This window comes from Myiozetetes cayanensis, unplaced genomic scaffold, assembly GCF_022539395.1.
Source record: "Myiozetetes cayanensis isolate MyiCay16 unplaced genomic scaffold, myiCay2020 scf2-11, whole genome shotgun sequence".
NCBI lineage: Eukaryota > Metazoa > Chordata > Aves > Passeriformes > Tyrannidae > Myiozetetes > Myiozetetes cayanensis.
Genome location: NW_026087411.1, coordinates 60,212,128 through 60,225,251, shown reverse-complemented (window position 1 = coordinate 60,225,251; position 13,124 = coordinate 60,212,128). Strand labels below are relative to the sequence as shown.

The following is a 13,124-nucleotide window of genomic DNA, read 5'->3' as shown; positions in this document are numbered from 1 at the left end:
GGAAAATCATGGGGTTTTTTATGTTCAATAAAACTCTTTCAGAGCACTGCCTGTTTCTGTCACATGCATCAGAGGCAACAGAGTTTTCAAAGTGGGTATTCGGGAAGGTGACCTCTTTTTTTTTTGATTTGTGTTTGGTGGGTGCCATCTCTTGAAATAAGACTTGAAGAGAAATCCCTAAATCAGCAAAATGATGATCATTCACAGGAACAGATTTCGTTACCATCTGGTTCTTTCACTACAAGTGCTACTCCTTCCTCATGGTTATTTCCTCTGGTTTCATGGATGTTTTCAAGTTCTTTCCAGTAGTCCTCCATAGATAGTTCATCCAAGGAGTCCTGGGATCCTGAGCGGTCAAACGATGCTCCATCGGGGAGCTTCTTGGAATGGTCATGGTTCATTGTATACTGGCCAGACCGACGGCTATAAACATAAACATAAACACAAAAGCAATTCTTGGTTAGCATCTTAAGATACAAGATACATTATTATCTGTGAAGGCAACTGGTGATCAATTTTGTCAAATTATCAAAGCAAGCCACTATCAACAAGCAAACCAAGACATTAAAATTGCTTTTAATATCTGTATTATATTTTTAATTTAATGTTTCTGCTATATGTATCTTCCAATCCAGAACTACAGAGGAGTCGGTCTTAAAAAGGAAACAATGAACCCAAGGTCTAGTAATCCTGGTTACACCAAACCTTTAATTCAACTCACAACAGTCAGTTCCACAAACCTCATGGTACATATATTCCTAGCATCGCCACTTAAAAATATTTTTCAAAAGTGCCTTTCTGCCTGAGTAAAACCTTATAGCTTGACAGTACAATTAGTGTTTCCTTTTGCTATTCTGCCTTTATTTTTTATTAATATTTACGATGGTATCTATAACCTTAATTACAGCTGGGAAAGGACAATGTAGAATTACTGCAATTACAGTTTGTGAAGTAAACTGGCAAGTCAGAATGTTTAATAAGGGCCACAGAAACTATTTCTTTCCACCTTGCTGCCTCTTTGACTGAAACCTTACCATTTTTATAGTTTGGTGTTACTAGTTTCTGATTCACCCCACCAAATGTATATTGCTAAGGCTTCCAAAAGGGATCTCTCATCTTAAGGATAGCTGCAACTAGAAAAAAAAACCAATAAGCTGAAACCTCCAGGTCTCATCTTGACCTCATTAAGTCACTGGCAAAAATAGCCACTGACCTAGTAGGGAATTCATCTCAAAAACGGCAAAGGTTGTAATGATATCACTGAAATTACAGGTCACCCTTACAGTCAAATATACCAAATCAAAAGCCACAAACTGATCCAGCATATCAGTGGATTACATGAGTAGCAACCTTAATTTTGGAGTTGGCTCTACTTATATTGGAGGTCAGATTGAACACTATGATCTCCAGTGTTCTTTTTCTAAACTAAGTTACTCTACTATTGTAACAGTATGCAAAAATTCTGCCTTGTATTAAAAGATAGTAAGAGGGTATTTCAGGAAGAGCCTCAGAGTCTTTTATGTCTGAATTTGTCTCCATATTCTAAAAAAGAAGGCATTGTTTGGGGTTTAATAACAAGTATCACTTATTCAAAGACAAAAACATATCAAAGATCAAGCATTGTGGATTTATCAGAGTATACACACAGTAAACCAAGTCCTATCGTCCCATTTGGCTGACCTGGCAAGTTCATATACTTTTAAAACAAAAGTCTCTCGTCCTTGCATTTTATCTCAGGACAACTGACGTTTGTTAGCTGCTCCTAAGTAAAAAAAGCCATGCCTTTCTCTCTGAAGATAAGCCCCTCGTGTGTCCAAGTCACAAATCCTTTCACACCACACGTTTGATTCTCTGATAAGAAATCCTAACCATATGGACTTTGCCTTTAAAGGTAAAAAGCCTTACGGAAGGACTATGAGTTTCCACCTGCCCTGCCTCTCTGCTCCAAGTGCAAGTTAATAAATGACAATTAATTACCAAGATAATATGCACCTCAACACCATTCCTTAACCTGCCCTTACTTGAAAGCCCAGAGGGGAAAAAAAAAAACATAAAGGAGCGTTTAGCTTCTGCATCAATGGCAATAACACCATCATGGTAGTAGTACATGTTACCCAACAAATACAGTATCTCTACCTCAGCTCTTTAACCTCTCCTGACAGGTGTGTACCATGTATGACACGGGCTGCTTGTGAATCCAACACTAATCACTGCAGGAAGATGTTCATGGAGACACAACAGAAGTGTCCCCAGCAAGTAACACGAGTGCTGAGTGTGGCCAAAGCAGGTCAGACTTCCCAGCCCTTGCCCAGGCTTCCTTCCTCCTCCAGCTGGAGGTGCTCAGAGCAGACTGGGTCTCTCTCACAGACTCTGGACACTTGAAGTGCTGCCTAAGGACATCAGATTTCACTTTATTGTCACTTGGTTTAACCTTCTGGAGCTGTGAGGCAGCTCTTGCGTGGCCTTTTACCTTTGGAACAACCTGCTCTCTATTAACCCACCTCAGCTGTAATTTAACCACCACAGCACAGAATTCAAAAAATAAAACTAACAGACTGGCTAAGTTAAAAGCATGCACTTTGGGGGATTCTGGCAGGCTGAGCTGGGATACACTGCAGCATGTCATGGCTCTGCGCCACGCTGAGAGGGCAGAGCTCCTCTAATCCCTCTATAAAAGCCAGCTTGTCACCTTCCCCAGACTAAGTCCTGTCTCTGAGAAGCCTGTGTCCCAAAATTCACAGCTGACACTCACAAAGAGCACTCAAGGCCATTTTCAGAGTCCTGTGAGCATTTGCTGTACATTACAAACACTCCATTAACTCTCAGAGACAGTGCCCTGCCCTTCAGTCTCTGGTCACACGGCTGCTTTACTTGACCAAACATAAGCGACTTTTCTTGTCAGGCTCCTCCCAGCCTGATCTTTCCATCCTTCATTAACAAACCAATATGGGAACTCTCAATTTTAGGCAGGCAGTAGCGCCATTTCTTGTCGTGAAAGCCCTCAGCGACAGAAAGACATGAATGACCAAAGGATCCTGACAAAAAATATTCACACAAAACCTCCACCACTCTGCTGTGAATCTTCAAATCTCTCCTTCAACATTGTTTTTGGCCCAGTCTCCTCAGGAGCCAAGTGCCACACCACTCCCAATCCACTCACCAATTCCTTGATTCCTTGTCTTCCCTCATCAGACTCAACCAACCCTTATGCCCAGTTTTTGTTTGGACTGCAAACCCTTTCAAAGCCATCTGCATTTGTCCACAGCCACAATTCATATTTTTGTGGGCTAGGACAAAGAGATGCTCTGGCTGGGAGAAAACAACTACTAAAGCTCTAGCTGACAGAGCAGATCAAATCTTATTTTCACTTCACTTGGTTCAAGGTTTCTTGCCTTGCATACTCCACCAGAGAAAGACATTGGTGAAGCAGTATTTGGTGCATAATCTGCACAACAGTTGTTCCAGGCATCTTCATCTCTGCCTCTACTATGAACGCCTCCCTGTGCACGAAGAGGCAGAAACATGACAGACCTTTTGAGGATAATGAGGAGAGTCTTGATACCATAGGCTTGGTGTAGATAAGAAAACAAAAATAATTTTAAAAATTCACAGCATAAGGAAAAATAGGTTGCCAATTAAGGTTTTTATTTTTAGATATCTAAAGTTATCTAAAGACAAGAGCAAGAACATGGGGTTTCTGCTTTGACCTTCCACTAAATTCAATCCTTCTCCAAGCTTACACTTAGTAAGCACTAATTGCATATTACACAATAAAAACGCACAGGTGGAAGCACGTTAAGGTCAAGAAGAACAGAGAGGAGAAGTGGAAAAGCAATCAGTCTTAATAATAGTATTATAAGGAATCTGGACAAGAGAGATATTTTTAAAATAATTAATCCACATTTATATATTCATAAAAGAATTTTTAAAGTATTTCAAATGCCTCACATTACAAGCTTTAAAGTTTTGCAGAAGACTGCTATCCAAAAAACTATCAGTAGGAAATAAATACAGCTCATTACAAAAAAAGCTATTACTGCAGTTGCAGAAAACAGGTTACTTCTCCAGTACATTGTTATCAGGTGTTCAGTTTATCTATTCAAAATGTGAAAAATGCAGCTGCATTTCACAAGTATCTTAAAGGAGATACAAGGAAAATGTAAGGTACTGCTAACACACACAGTTACTTGAAGTAATTTTCAAGCATTTCAGATTACTAAACAGTAAGTTTACTCACTAGCAGTTTCTTTCCCCCCCGGAAAACTCATATTAATAATAACACTCTCAAACTCTATTCAAATCTTATCATCTATTCCCAATCATTAGTAAATAGTTTACTCTTCAAACAGCTTTACAGGGAGCAGTGCAATACTCTCATTTGCAAATGACACAGTCAGTTCTGACCTCTCATACTTAGACACATGGCCTTCACAGCCAATGAGATTTTGCCTATTTATCTCAGTACAAAACTCAGCCCCCAGGTATAAAACTCATTCTTCAATATAGTCATTGTAGTCTCTCACGAGACTTAATCTTCTTGTCCCACCCACCAGAGATGCATTTATTTATTAGAAACATCAAGGATGTGAGATGAAACACTCTAGCTCTTCCAGAGGAGCTCCATTAAAAACCATTCTTGTAATGAACACCATTCATTACATTTACAAGGAAAGAAACCAGATTTGGGTTATTTCACTAAGTACTGATGTGCTTCATTTTTTGTCAAGTAATTAAGGGAGAAGAACTGTGTGCAAATGTTTTCTTCAGCTTTTCCTTTTGGGACCAACTGTGTCCCTTCTCAGCCTCTAAGTAAATATGACTCTTTACATTAATAACTATTTTACACCATAACAAAAATGTTGGGTTTTTTCAGGCTCTATTAATCTGATTTTGATTTCAACAATAGTCATTTTATAATAGTTCAGTTGTCCTTATTCCTTATTTTCTTTTCTGTGAAGTCTAAATCTCCCTGTCTATTTCAGTGCCTTTTCAGCAGTTCATAACTGGTATTTGTCATGTGTAAACTACAAGAGCTAGAGATTAATCAGTTAGTAAAGTGCACTTCCACTCTCATTTCAGATTAACTCACTTTCCAGAAAGCTGTTTTATCCTTACTTCCATTTTTCTCACTTAAGAATTAAGAACCATGTTGCGTTCTAAAACAGTGAGTGATCATTTTTGTAGTGCTAGCCAATAATTTTGGATCTGAACATGATCTATCTACAGCACTATACAAACATCATAACTGTATATGTACCATAATTGTATGGTATTCTTATATACGATACATATGGGTATGCATATAGATGTATAAAGGCAGAAATGCTAAAGGCAAGGACATTTATGGTCATGAAAACTAGGGAATATGAATACACTGTTGAATCAAACATAAAAGATTAACACTGCTGAAAGAGATGTGCAGTTCTTTTAACAGGATTATTGCAGGAGAGCACATCGACTCTAGGAAAGAACAAAGTCCAGCTATTAGATGCTGTATGAGCTAAAGTAAAAAGATGCCAGTTTCTATAATCTGTTATCTTCTACATCTTCCAGCCTGCACATTGGATTTTTTTTTAGGTGAGACACAGTGTGCGCGGAACTGAGCCCACCCTTTAATCCTAAGGTTCATCTGCCGGGGCCAAGCGAGCTTGGACGGTGGCAGCGAGGTCCTTAGGACGTAGGTGGGTTGCCTTTAAGGGCTAACGAGCCCCACCTGCCCGGGAGTGGCCCTGACCGGGAATCGAACCCGGGTCTCCGCGGTGACAGCGCCGCGCCTTTACCACTAGACCACCTGGTGGTCTAGTGGTAAGGGCACCGAGCTGTCACCGCCTAGACCGGGGTTCGATTCCCGGTCAGGGCCACTCCCAGGCAGGTGGGGCTCGTTAGCCCTTAAATAGGCAATCCACCTACGTCCTAAGGACCTCGCTGCCACCGTCCAAGCTCGCTTGGCCCCGGCAGATGAACCTTAGGATTAAAGGGTGGGCTCAGTTCCGCGCACACTGTGTCTCACCTAAAAAATCCAATGCGCAGGCTGGAAGGTGGAAAGACCTTCCCCGGATCTTCGCTCGCGAAGACTGGCCATTATCTTCTTGAAAAAAAACCCAACAATAGATGAAACACAAGTGAAATGGAGGAGTGGAAAACATCTTTTCAGCCTACAATTTAGGTGTTTCTTTACAGATTACTTTTTCTACCCACTTTTGGGAAATCTTGGAATTCAAAATTCAGGCCTGGATCTTTCCTAAATAAAATCTTTCACACCTATAAAAAGTGTCATGAGTGCAACAAAGGAAGAAGTCATCTGTTTAATTACTGGGTCTAACTTCAATTCAAATTCAACTCTTTGGGGCTAAACAGCTGCCAAACAAAACATATGTGAGTTTTAAACATTGTCTTTAATTCAGTGTTCTACAAGACTAAGAGTCCTCCAGACATTTGCATCAGCTGATTTCCAGCACTGAGAACAGTATAGAAAATGCATTGCACTATCAAGTGTGCTGGGTTCGGGGTAGAGTTATCTTCACAGTGACTACTGTGGGGCTGTGTTCTGAATCTGTACTGAACACAGGACTGAGAATATAGAAATGGTTCTGTTATTGATATTTTTTTAATTGTTATTTTGTTACAGCCTTTTCTGCTTTTTGTACTGCTACAGTGATGAGGATGTTGGGGGTGGATGGGAAGTTGGAAGGAGACATAGCCGGGACAGCCAACCCCAACTGACACACAGAATATCCATGATACATGGAATATTCCATACCATGACATCATGATCAGTATATAGAGACAGGAAAGAAGGAAGAAGTGGGGGATGTTTGGAGTGATAGTGTTTTTATTCCTAAGTAACCCTTACACATGATGGAGCCCTGCTCTCCTGGTGTTGGCTGAACACCTGCCTGCCCATGGGAAGCAGTGAATTAATTCCTTGTTTTGCTTTGCTTGCATGCACAGCTTTTCTTTCCCCATTAAACCGTCTTAATCTCAACCCATGAGTTTTCTAGCCTTTACCCTTCTGATTCTCTCCCCCACGATGCTGGTGGGGAGTGAGTGGTTGTGTGATAATACTTGTTTGCTGGCTGTGGTTAAACCACAGTATTAAGTGATATAATTACTTGTCAAACTGAACTATTACACGTCCTTAAGCTGTACACTGAAAATATAATGTTTTGCCTTAGAGGCTTCTTTAAATCCTAGCCATTAACCATTGCTATTGGAATTCTTGTACAGCCAGTGTCTTGAGCACTGCTGCCCCTCCAGATACACTCTACAGCTCTCCAATAAGATAGCATTTTACTTCCAGAGTTACACAAAATGACAAAAATACATCTGACTATAGCTGCATTACAGCAGCAACTTCTGAAATGCCTGTGCAAAGGGAGTCATTGCTCCCAAAGCTAGTCTAAGTTTGGTCATTTACATAAAAGCTATTAGCAGTATTATTGCAGCCATAACTCAGCTGATACTGAGGCTCACTGATTCTCGGCATCATAACAACATGTGGTTAACCTGATAAACAAGACACACAAAGACTGTGAGAAGAGGTAAAAAAGGGGTGGGTGCTTGGCTCAGAAGAGGTTCAAACTCATGGGGTAAATCAGTGACAGAAACTAGAGTAATTCTCAGATCTCTCGAGTCTTTCACCACTGGACCACTGAGCATTAAAGACTGAGATCTGACCCCACAGCATACTGCAAGGCAGATAAAAGGAAGTTCTGCTGTTGTGAGTTTGTGATAGACTCCAGCACTGTGGCCATAGAGTAGTATTCTCAAAGCAGAACTATCTTGCTGACAAAGGAGTTACAAAGTTCAATAATCTGTGTAAGTAATTTTAAGTTTGTACAAAGGCTAGCTGGTTGAAACAATCTAAGAATGCCCATGAGCACAGTGGCTCATTTTGAAAACTATTTACCAAGCAATCACATCAATGAGATGCTGTGCTCTCAAATATAAATATAGGACCTTCTAAGTCCTTTTTAATCAAAACAACTAAACAGATAAGAAGAGGGAAACAGTGTAGTCTCCCGTCCCACTTCTCATCCTGAATGTTGAGCTACAAGAAGTGTGAGAACAGTAAAGCTACTAAACCCAAAGCTCCCCCCATCCCTCCCCTTCTTTCAAGAAGCCAAGCAGCACCACAAGGTGCAAAAACTTCTTAACTAAATTAATCAAGAAAGCTCTAATCTAATGGCTACAGCAGTTGCCAGGCTTCAGCTTCCCATTCCTGGTTGGGACACTGGCCCGGGAAGTGATTGCCAGACCTCCCTATAGCCATGGTGTCTACCAAAAGGGCATTCTGATTTTTCATGGTTTCTAGGTAAAGCTGCATCCCAAAGATAATGCGAGGCCTTGATTCCAAGGCTGTGTTAAATCAGGAATTTTTATTACCAAATCACTTATACTAATGGTTTCAACCTAATGTTTGAGAAATTTTTGTCACACCACCCCTTCACACAATATCCATGATGTTGCAGTGCAGTTTTGAGCATTTTTCAGTCTTCCGTCCAAAACTAAAAAAAAAAAAAAACAAAAAAAAAAAAAACACACACAAAAAAAAAAACCAAACAAACAAAAAAGAAAACACAAAAAAAATCAAATTGGAATTGATATGCCCACCAAAGCAGGTTGTCTTAAAATTCTGCATAAAGCCACAGAGTAGTGACACTACCTAAATGAAGATAAACTACATTTTTTTAATGGAAACGTCTTCAATGCAAAAATATTTCTCACTCCTTTTAAAGTGCTTCACAACTTTGAGAAGGCTTGTATTGCTGCTTTTCATTCTAGCTCCTAAAACCTGTCACTCATTGACACCACACCCTTTGTTTTCTACCTTTAGTGTAGTTTACTCCTTCCATGTCTGACTGCAAACCCTCCTGCAACTCAGTCTTTTCAACAGAATCATACAGAACATGTAAAGGCAGCAGTAAAGATGCAACATAATTTCCAGTATTTTTGGTGAACTCACACTTAGCACTCCTTCTCTCCCAAATTAAATAATTTTATTTTGGCTACTCTGTGACCTTATGGAACGTTTTGAACATCAACGGCAATCAAACTTGCCCAAATCCCCATTAAGCTCCAAAGAAAAGCCAGAGAAGTATGAACTGAGGCAAAGCTCTGTTCTCTTTCCAAAGAGTACAAAGTGATTGCAGAGAGGGTATAAAACAGTACTCACTTTCTAAATGAGCATAAAAAAGGCTGAGCAAAGAGAATCAGGTCTCTTAGGAATTTTTTTAAATTCCATCAGCTGCTGTTAATACCTGCTCACACTGCTCTGGAGATTAAAAAAAACAAACCAAACAACAAAACAAAAACAAACAAACAAAAAGAAAAACCAAACAAAACAAAAACCTAACAAACAAACAAAAAACGCACAACAATAACAAAGACAACAGAGAAAACCTAAACCCAACAAAACAAAGAAAACACACCAACTGGCATTTTAAACCCCTCCATAAATAACAAATAGAAAACAGGCCAAAGTTAAGGTTGCCAGACTATAAGAAGTATATATATACACTGCACTGCTTCCAGCCACATCCTCATTATTATTTATATGAGATTCTTTTTACTTTAGTGCACATTACTGATTTTCCAACCCCAGCCTGTCACTAAAGAAAACAGGAAGGAAATTGTGGCAATGACACAAGCTATTACACTTAATATTCTAATCCACTGCACAAGAAATGGGAGATTCCAGATACAATGCCAAAACTAAATCTGCCTGAACTATATGCAGAACTTCTAAGAAGATTAAAATGTTTCATGACATTTCCTTTAATAGGACCTCATGTTTCTACACAGCCATTTAGACTCTACCTATTTTCTATTTCTGGTTAGATACATTATAATTATTGTACACTGATATATACACACCCTATCTTAAATAAGGATATAGATCACTGCCCCCCCCCCCCATGTATAATTGATGAGGTGGAATGATTTATTATCAAAAGAGGTGTTAGAACTGTAACACAAATACATTTGAACAGTTGCCAAAAGAGTTATTTGATATGCCATCCCAGGCTGTTTCAGGAAAAACGTGACCTTGTTCCACTCCACACAAAGTGAGAAAGAATTCAGGATTGACAACTGCAGCCATAAAACTCGTCCACCACAAAATGATTACAGCAGTTGTGTTTCCTTGTTTCTGGGGGGACTGCTGCATTCCAGCATCCAAGCTGTTTGACTCAATGCATGCTTTTAGCTTTATTCTCCAACTATAAAATACAGAAGCCTGCTTATTTCTTTTAGTGAAAGGTGAACTCTAAAACATCACAACAAAACATACTTGCAATAAAATTATCACAATTTAGCTAAACTTTCATACCATTTGAATGAAGAGTCTCAAAGGCTTTGAATTCACAATGTTATTTTTTGCCCATACATATCAACTGCTGTTCAAAATCTAACACTCCAGAAAGAGAAACAGCTATTCCTGGGAGAGCAAAATCCACCAGAAGGGAAGACAAGGGGACAAGGGAATGTGGGTGGCTTACACAGGTAAAACCACAAGAATGGCAACCTCTCAGGAGCAAGTTTGCAAGTTGTGCAGACCTTTGGAAGAGCTGGAAAAGTTTACAGAACCTCAAGTCCCACTGAATGAAAAACAGAAGTCAATTTCCAAATTCAACAGACATCCAGTATGTTCAAGCCTAATTTGGTTTAAAGCTTTAGTTTTAAAAAAATGCCTACAGCTAGGAAAATAAGGAAAGGAAGGGCCTCACTTCAATCTCCTTTGTCCCATGGTCAGTTGATCTACCTTTCTCATTGCTTCCAAACGCCTTCTGTATCATCTGGTTTCACATGGGCATAGATGTTTTCCTCTGCAGTTTTGATTCTTTTCATTCTCTACTTCATATCAATAACAAAAGTCAGTGGAAATATGTTTTCTGTAACCACCCTCATGCTACTTATTGGGAAAATACTCACACATATAATACACATTTTAAAAGTACACTTTTTTTGTAATCTTCTAAGAGAACCACTGGAACTAATGTTCTCCCAAAGAAGAGAATAAAGCCTGTCTGAGATCACTTCAGGCTCCACAAATATCAAAGAGAATAAACCAGGAAGTGAAACATACAGTATTTGTAATTCCATTATTGAGAGGCATAGAGAGGAAAGATTTAAATAATTTATTTTTCTTTTCACACTGGAAAAAATAAGCATGGCAACAAAGCCCGATTTAACTATCCTGGCAAATACCAAGACCATTTAGTAAAGTACAGTTACAGCCATGAAATGATACTCGAGTCACTTTTGTGTCTTTAAAAGCAATTAGCTCTCTAAAATCATTAATTCGTAGCATGCTAAAGGACCTATTAGTTAGGCCTATAACTGTTACTTGCAAAAATAAGGCTTACAGCACAATTCAGTAATTTTGTTTATGCTTGAAGGAAATTGGCACACATTCATAGTCAATTTATTACAATATAATCCTTACACCCAGAATAAATTGTAAATGAATTGTAAATGTAAATGTTTGTATGGACATTTCCCAAATAGCAGGCAAGGAAATCCATGCAGGAATCTAAGGACGTTTTGTAAGAAAAATGTTCTTATTGTCCAAACAAAGCACCAACAAATTCCCAGTAAGAGAGAGCAGATAAAAGTGCTCCCAGAGAAGCTGGACAAGAAAGAAAGAGGCAAAAACGAAAAGGGCTGAGAAGAACAGAATGTGCAAAGTGGGCCAGTACTCAGGTATTCTGAGGGATACAGGTCTGTTCAGAAGCAAAGCATCACAGAAGCCTAAAGGCAAGGGAATAGGAGAGAGAGAGAGAGAGACCTCAAGGATGCTGCAAGGGATGGACCATCTGCGTTTAGTTCATGCTTAGCATAAGCACGGAGGTGTTTGCAACCAGCTTCAAAAGTGGTCACTGGAATTTCACCTATTGTCAGAGGAGCCAACACAACAGTGGTGCATATGCCTGTGCACATGAGGTAAACCTGCTATGGGGAATTCCTCTAGTAGGAGTCAGACAGAGCATGCCATGACAGAGGCAGAGGGCAATGCAAATCCGCCCTGATCCAGCTGTTGCCTTCACAACCCATCCCCACAGTCCCATCACACAAAGAGGGTAGCCAAAAAGTCCACTGTCACCTCAGTAAAAGAAAAGAGACTGAAAAGGACACCCAGTAACAATTCTTATCTTTACCCTCCAGGGCAACTGCCAAAGCTGTGTGTCTTTGCAACATCTCCTTTCCTACCAAATTCTCTCTTCTAAGCAAATATTCCTGGGAGTTACTTGTTCCTGGGGTGTAACAGCTGAACTGTCTGCAGCACTCTCTGTAATGAGACAAGCTAACAAGTGCTTCCAAAAATTTAGTGTCCTGTGACCAAGCAAGGAACGCACTAAATAAAACAAAATTACACTAATATATTACCTCCCTCCTCATTTTTCTGGTAGTTTTTAAATATTGGTAGGCAACCAAGCAAGCAGAAAGCAGCTCTGGATCACAAATTTTTTCCTTCCCACTCCCCCTTTGACACCACCTCTGTTTTCTGAACATCAGCAGAAAAGATATAAAAATGTGAATTTTTTCAACCAAGGCCTCTGCAAAGCTTTACTGGTTACTTGTATGCATAGGTATGTCCCTTCATTTACAAATTAAATATAGAGATGTACAGCTACCAACCTGAATATACAGATATGTCTGTGTGCAAGTTTGGAAGCTAGCCTGCCACAGAGTTCACTACCATGCTAACTGTCCACAAGGGCTGAGCATCAGGATGTGAATACAAAACCAAAACTTCAACAGAAAGGATTTGAAAGAGGTGTTGGTTTGTTCCAGAAGAGGAGAAAAACAAAGAGAACATAATACAAACCAAACAACAGGGGGAAAACAGACAAGAAATGAACACTGGAAATTAAGAAAAAGTAAACAAAATTAAATACCAAATTAAAGCAAATTAAATACCAATTGCTTAACAGAAACAACTGTTCTAAAAGAAAAATAAACGCTAAACAACTCGTCTGTATTTTATTATTAGTTGATCACAAATGATTTTTTTATTCTTTACTCTTAGATGTGATTCTTTTTCATGTAAGCAGTCTCCTTTCTGTGTGGGTTCACAGGCAGCCAGTTCATCAAAACTTAACACAGTCATGGAAGGTTGTTCA

The 13,124-nt window shown here is 39.4% G+C and overlaps 1 protein-coding gene across 3 annotated transcripts in view; it reads right to left on the bottom strand.

Moving 5' to 3' along the window:
* ARHGAP18 (Rho GTPase activating protein 18) overlaps window positions 1-13,124 on the bottom strand; it is a 96,667-nt gene that overhangs the window by 37,519 nt on the left and 46,024 nt on the right. For 2 of the 3 annotated variants that reach the window (XM_050314733.1, XM_050314732.1), the window contains exon 2: window positions 224-423. In XM_050314733.1, coding sequence (XP_050170690.1) covers window positions 224-423 — 200 coding nt within the window. Of the gene's footprint in view, window positions 1-223; window positions 424-13,124 lie in introns of those variants that run through there. The other variant, XM_050314734.1, reaches the window with a different exon arrangement.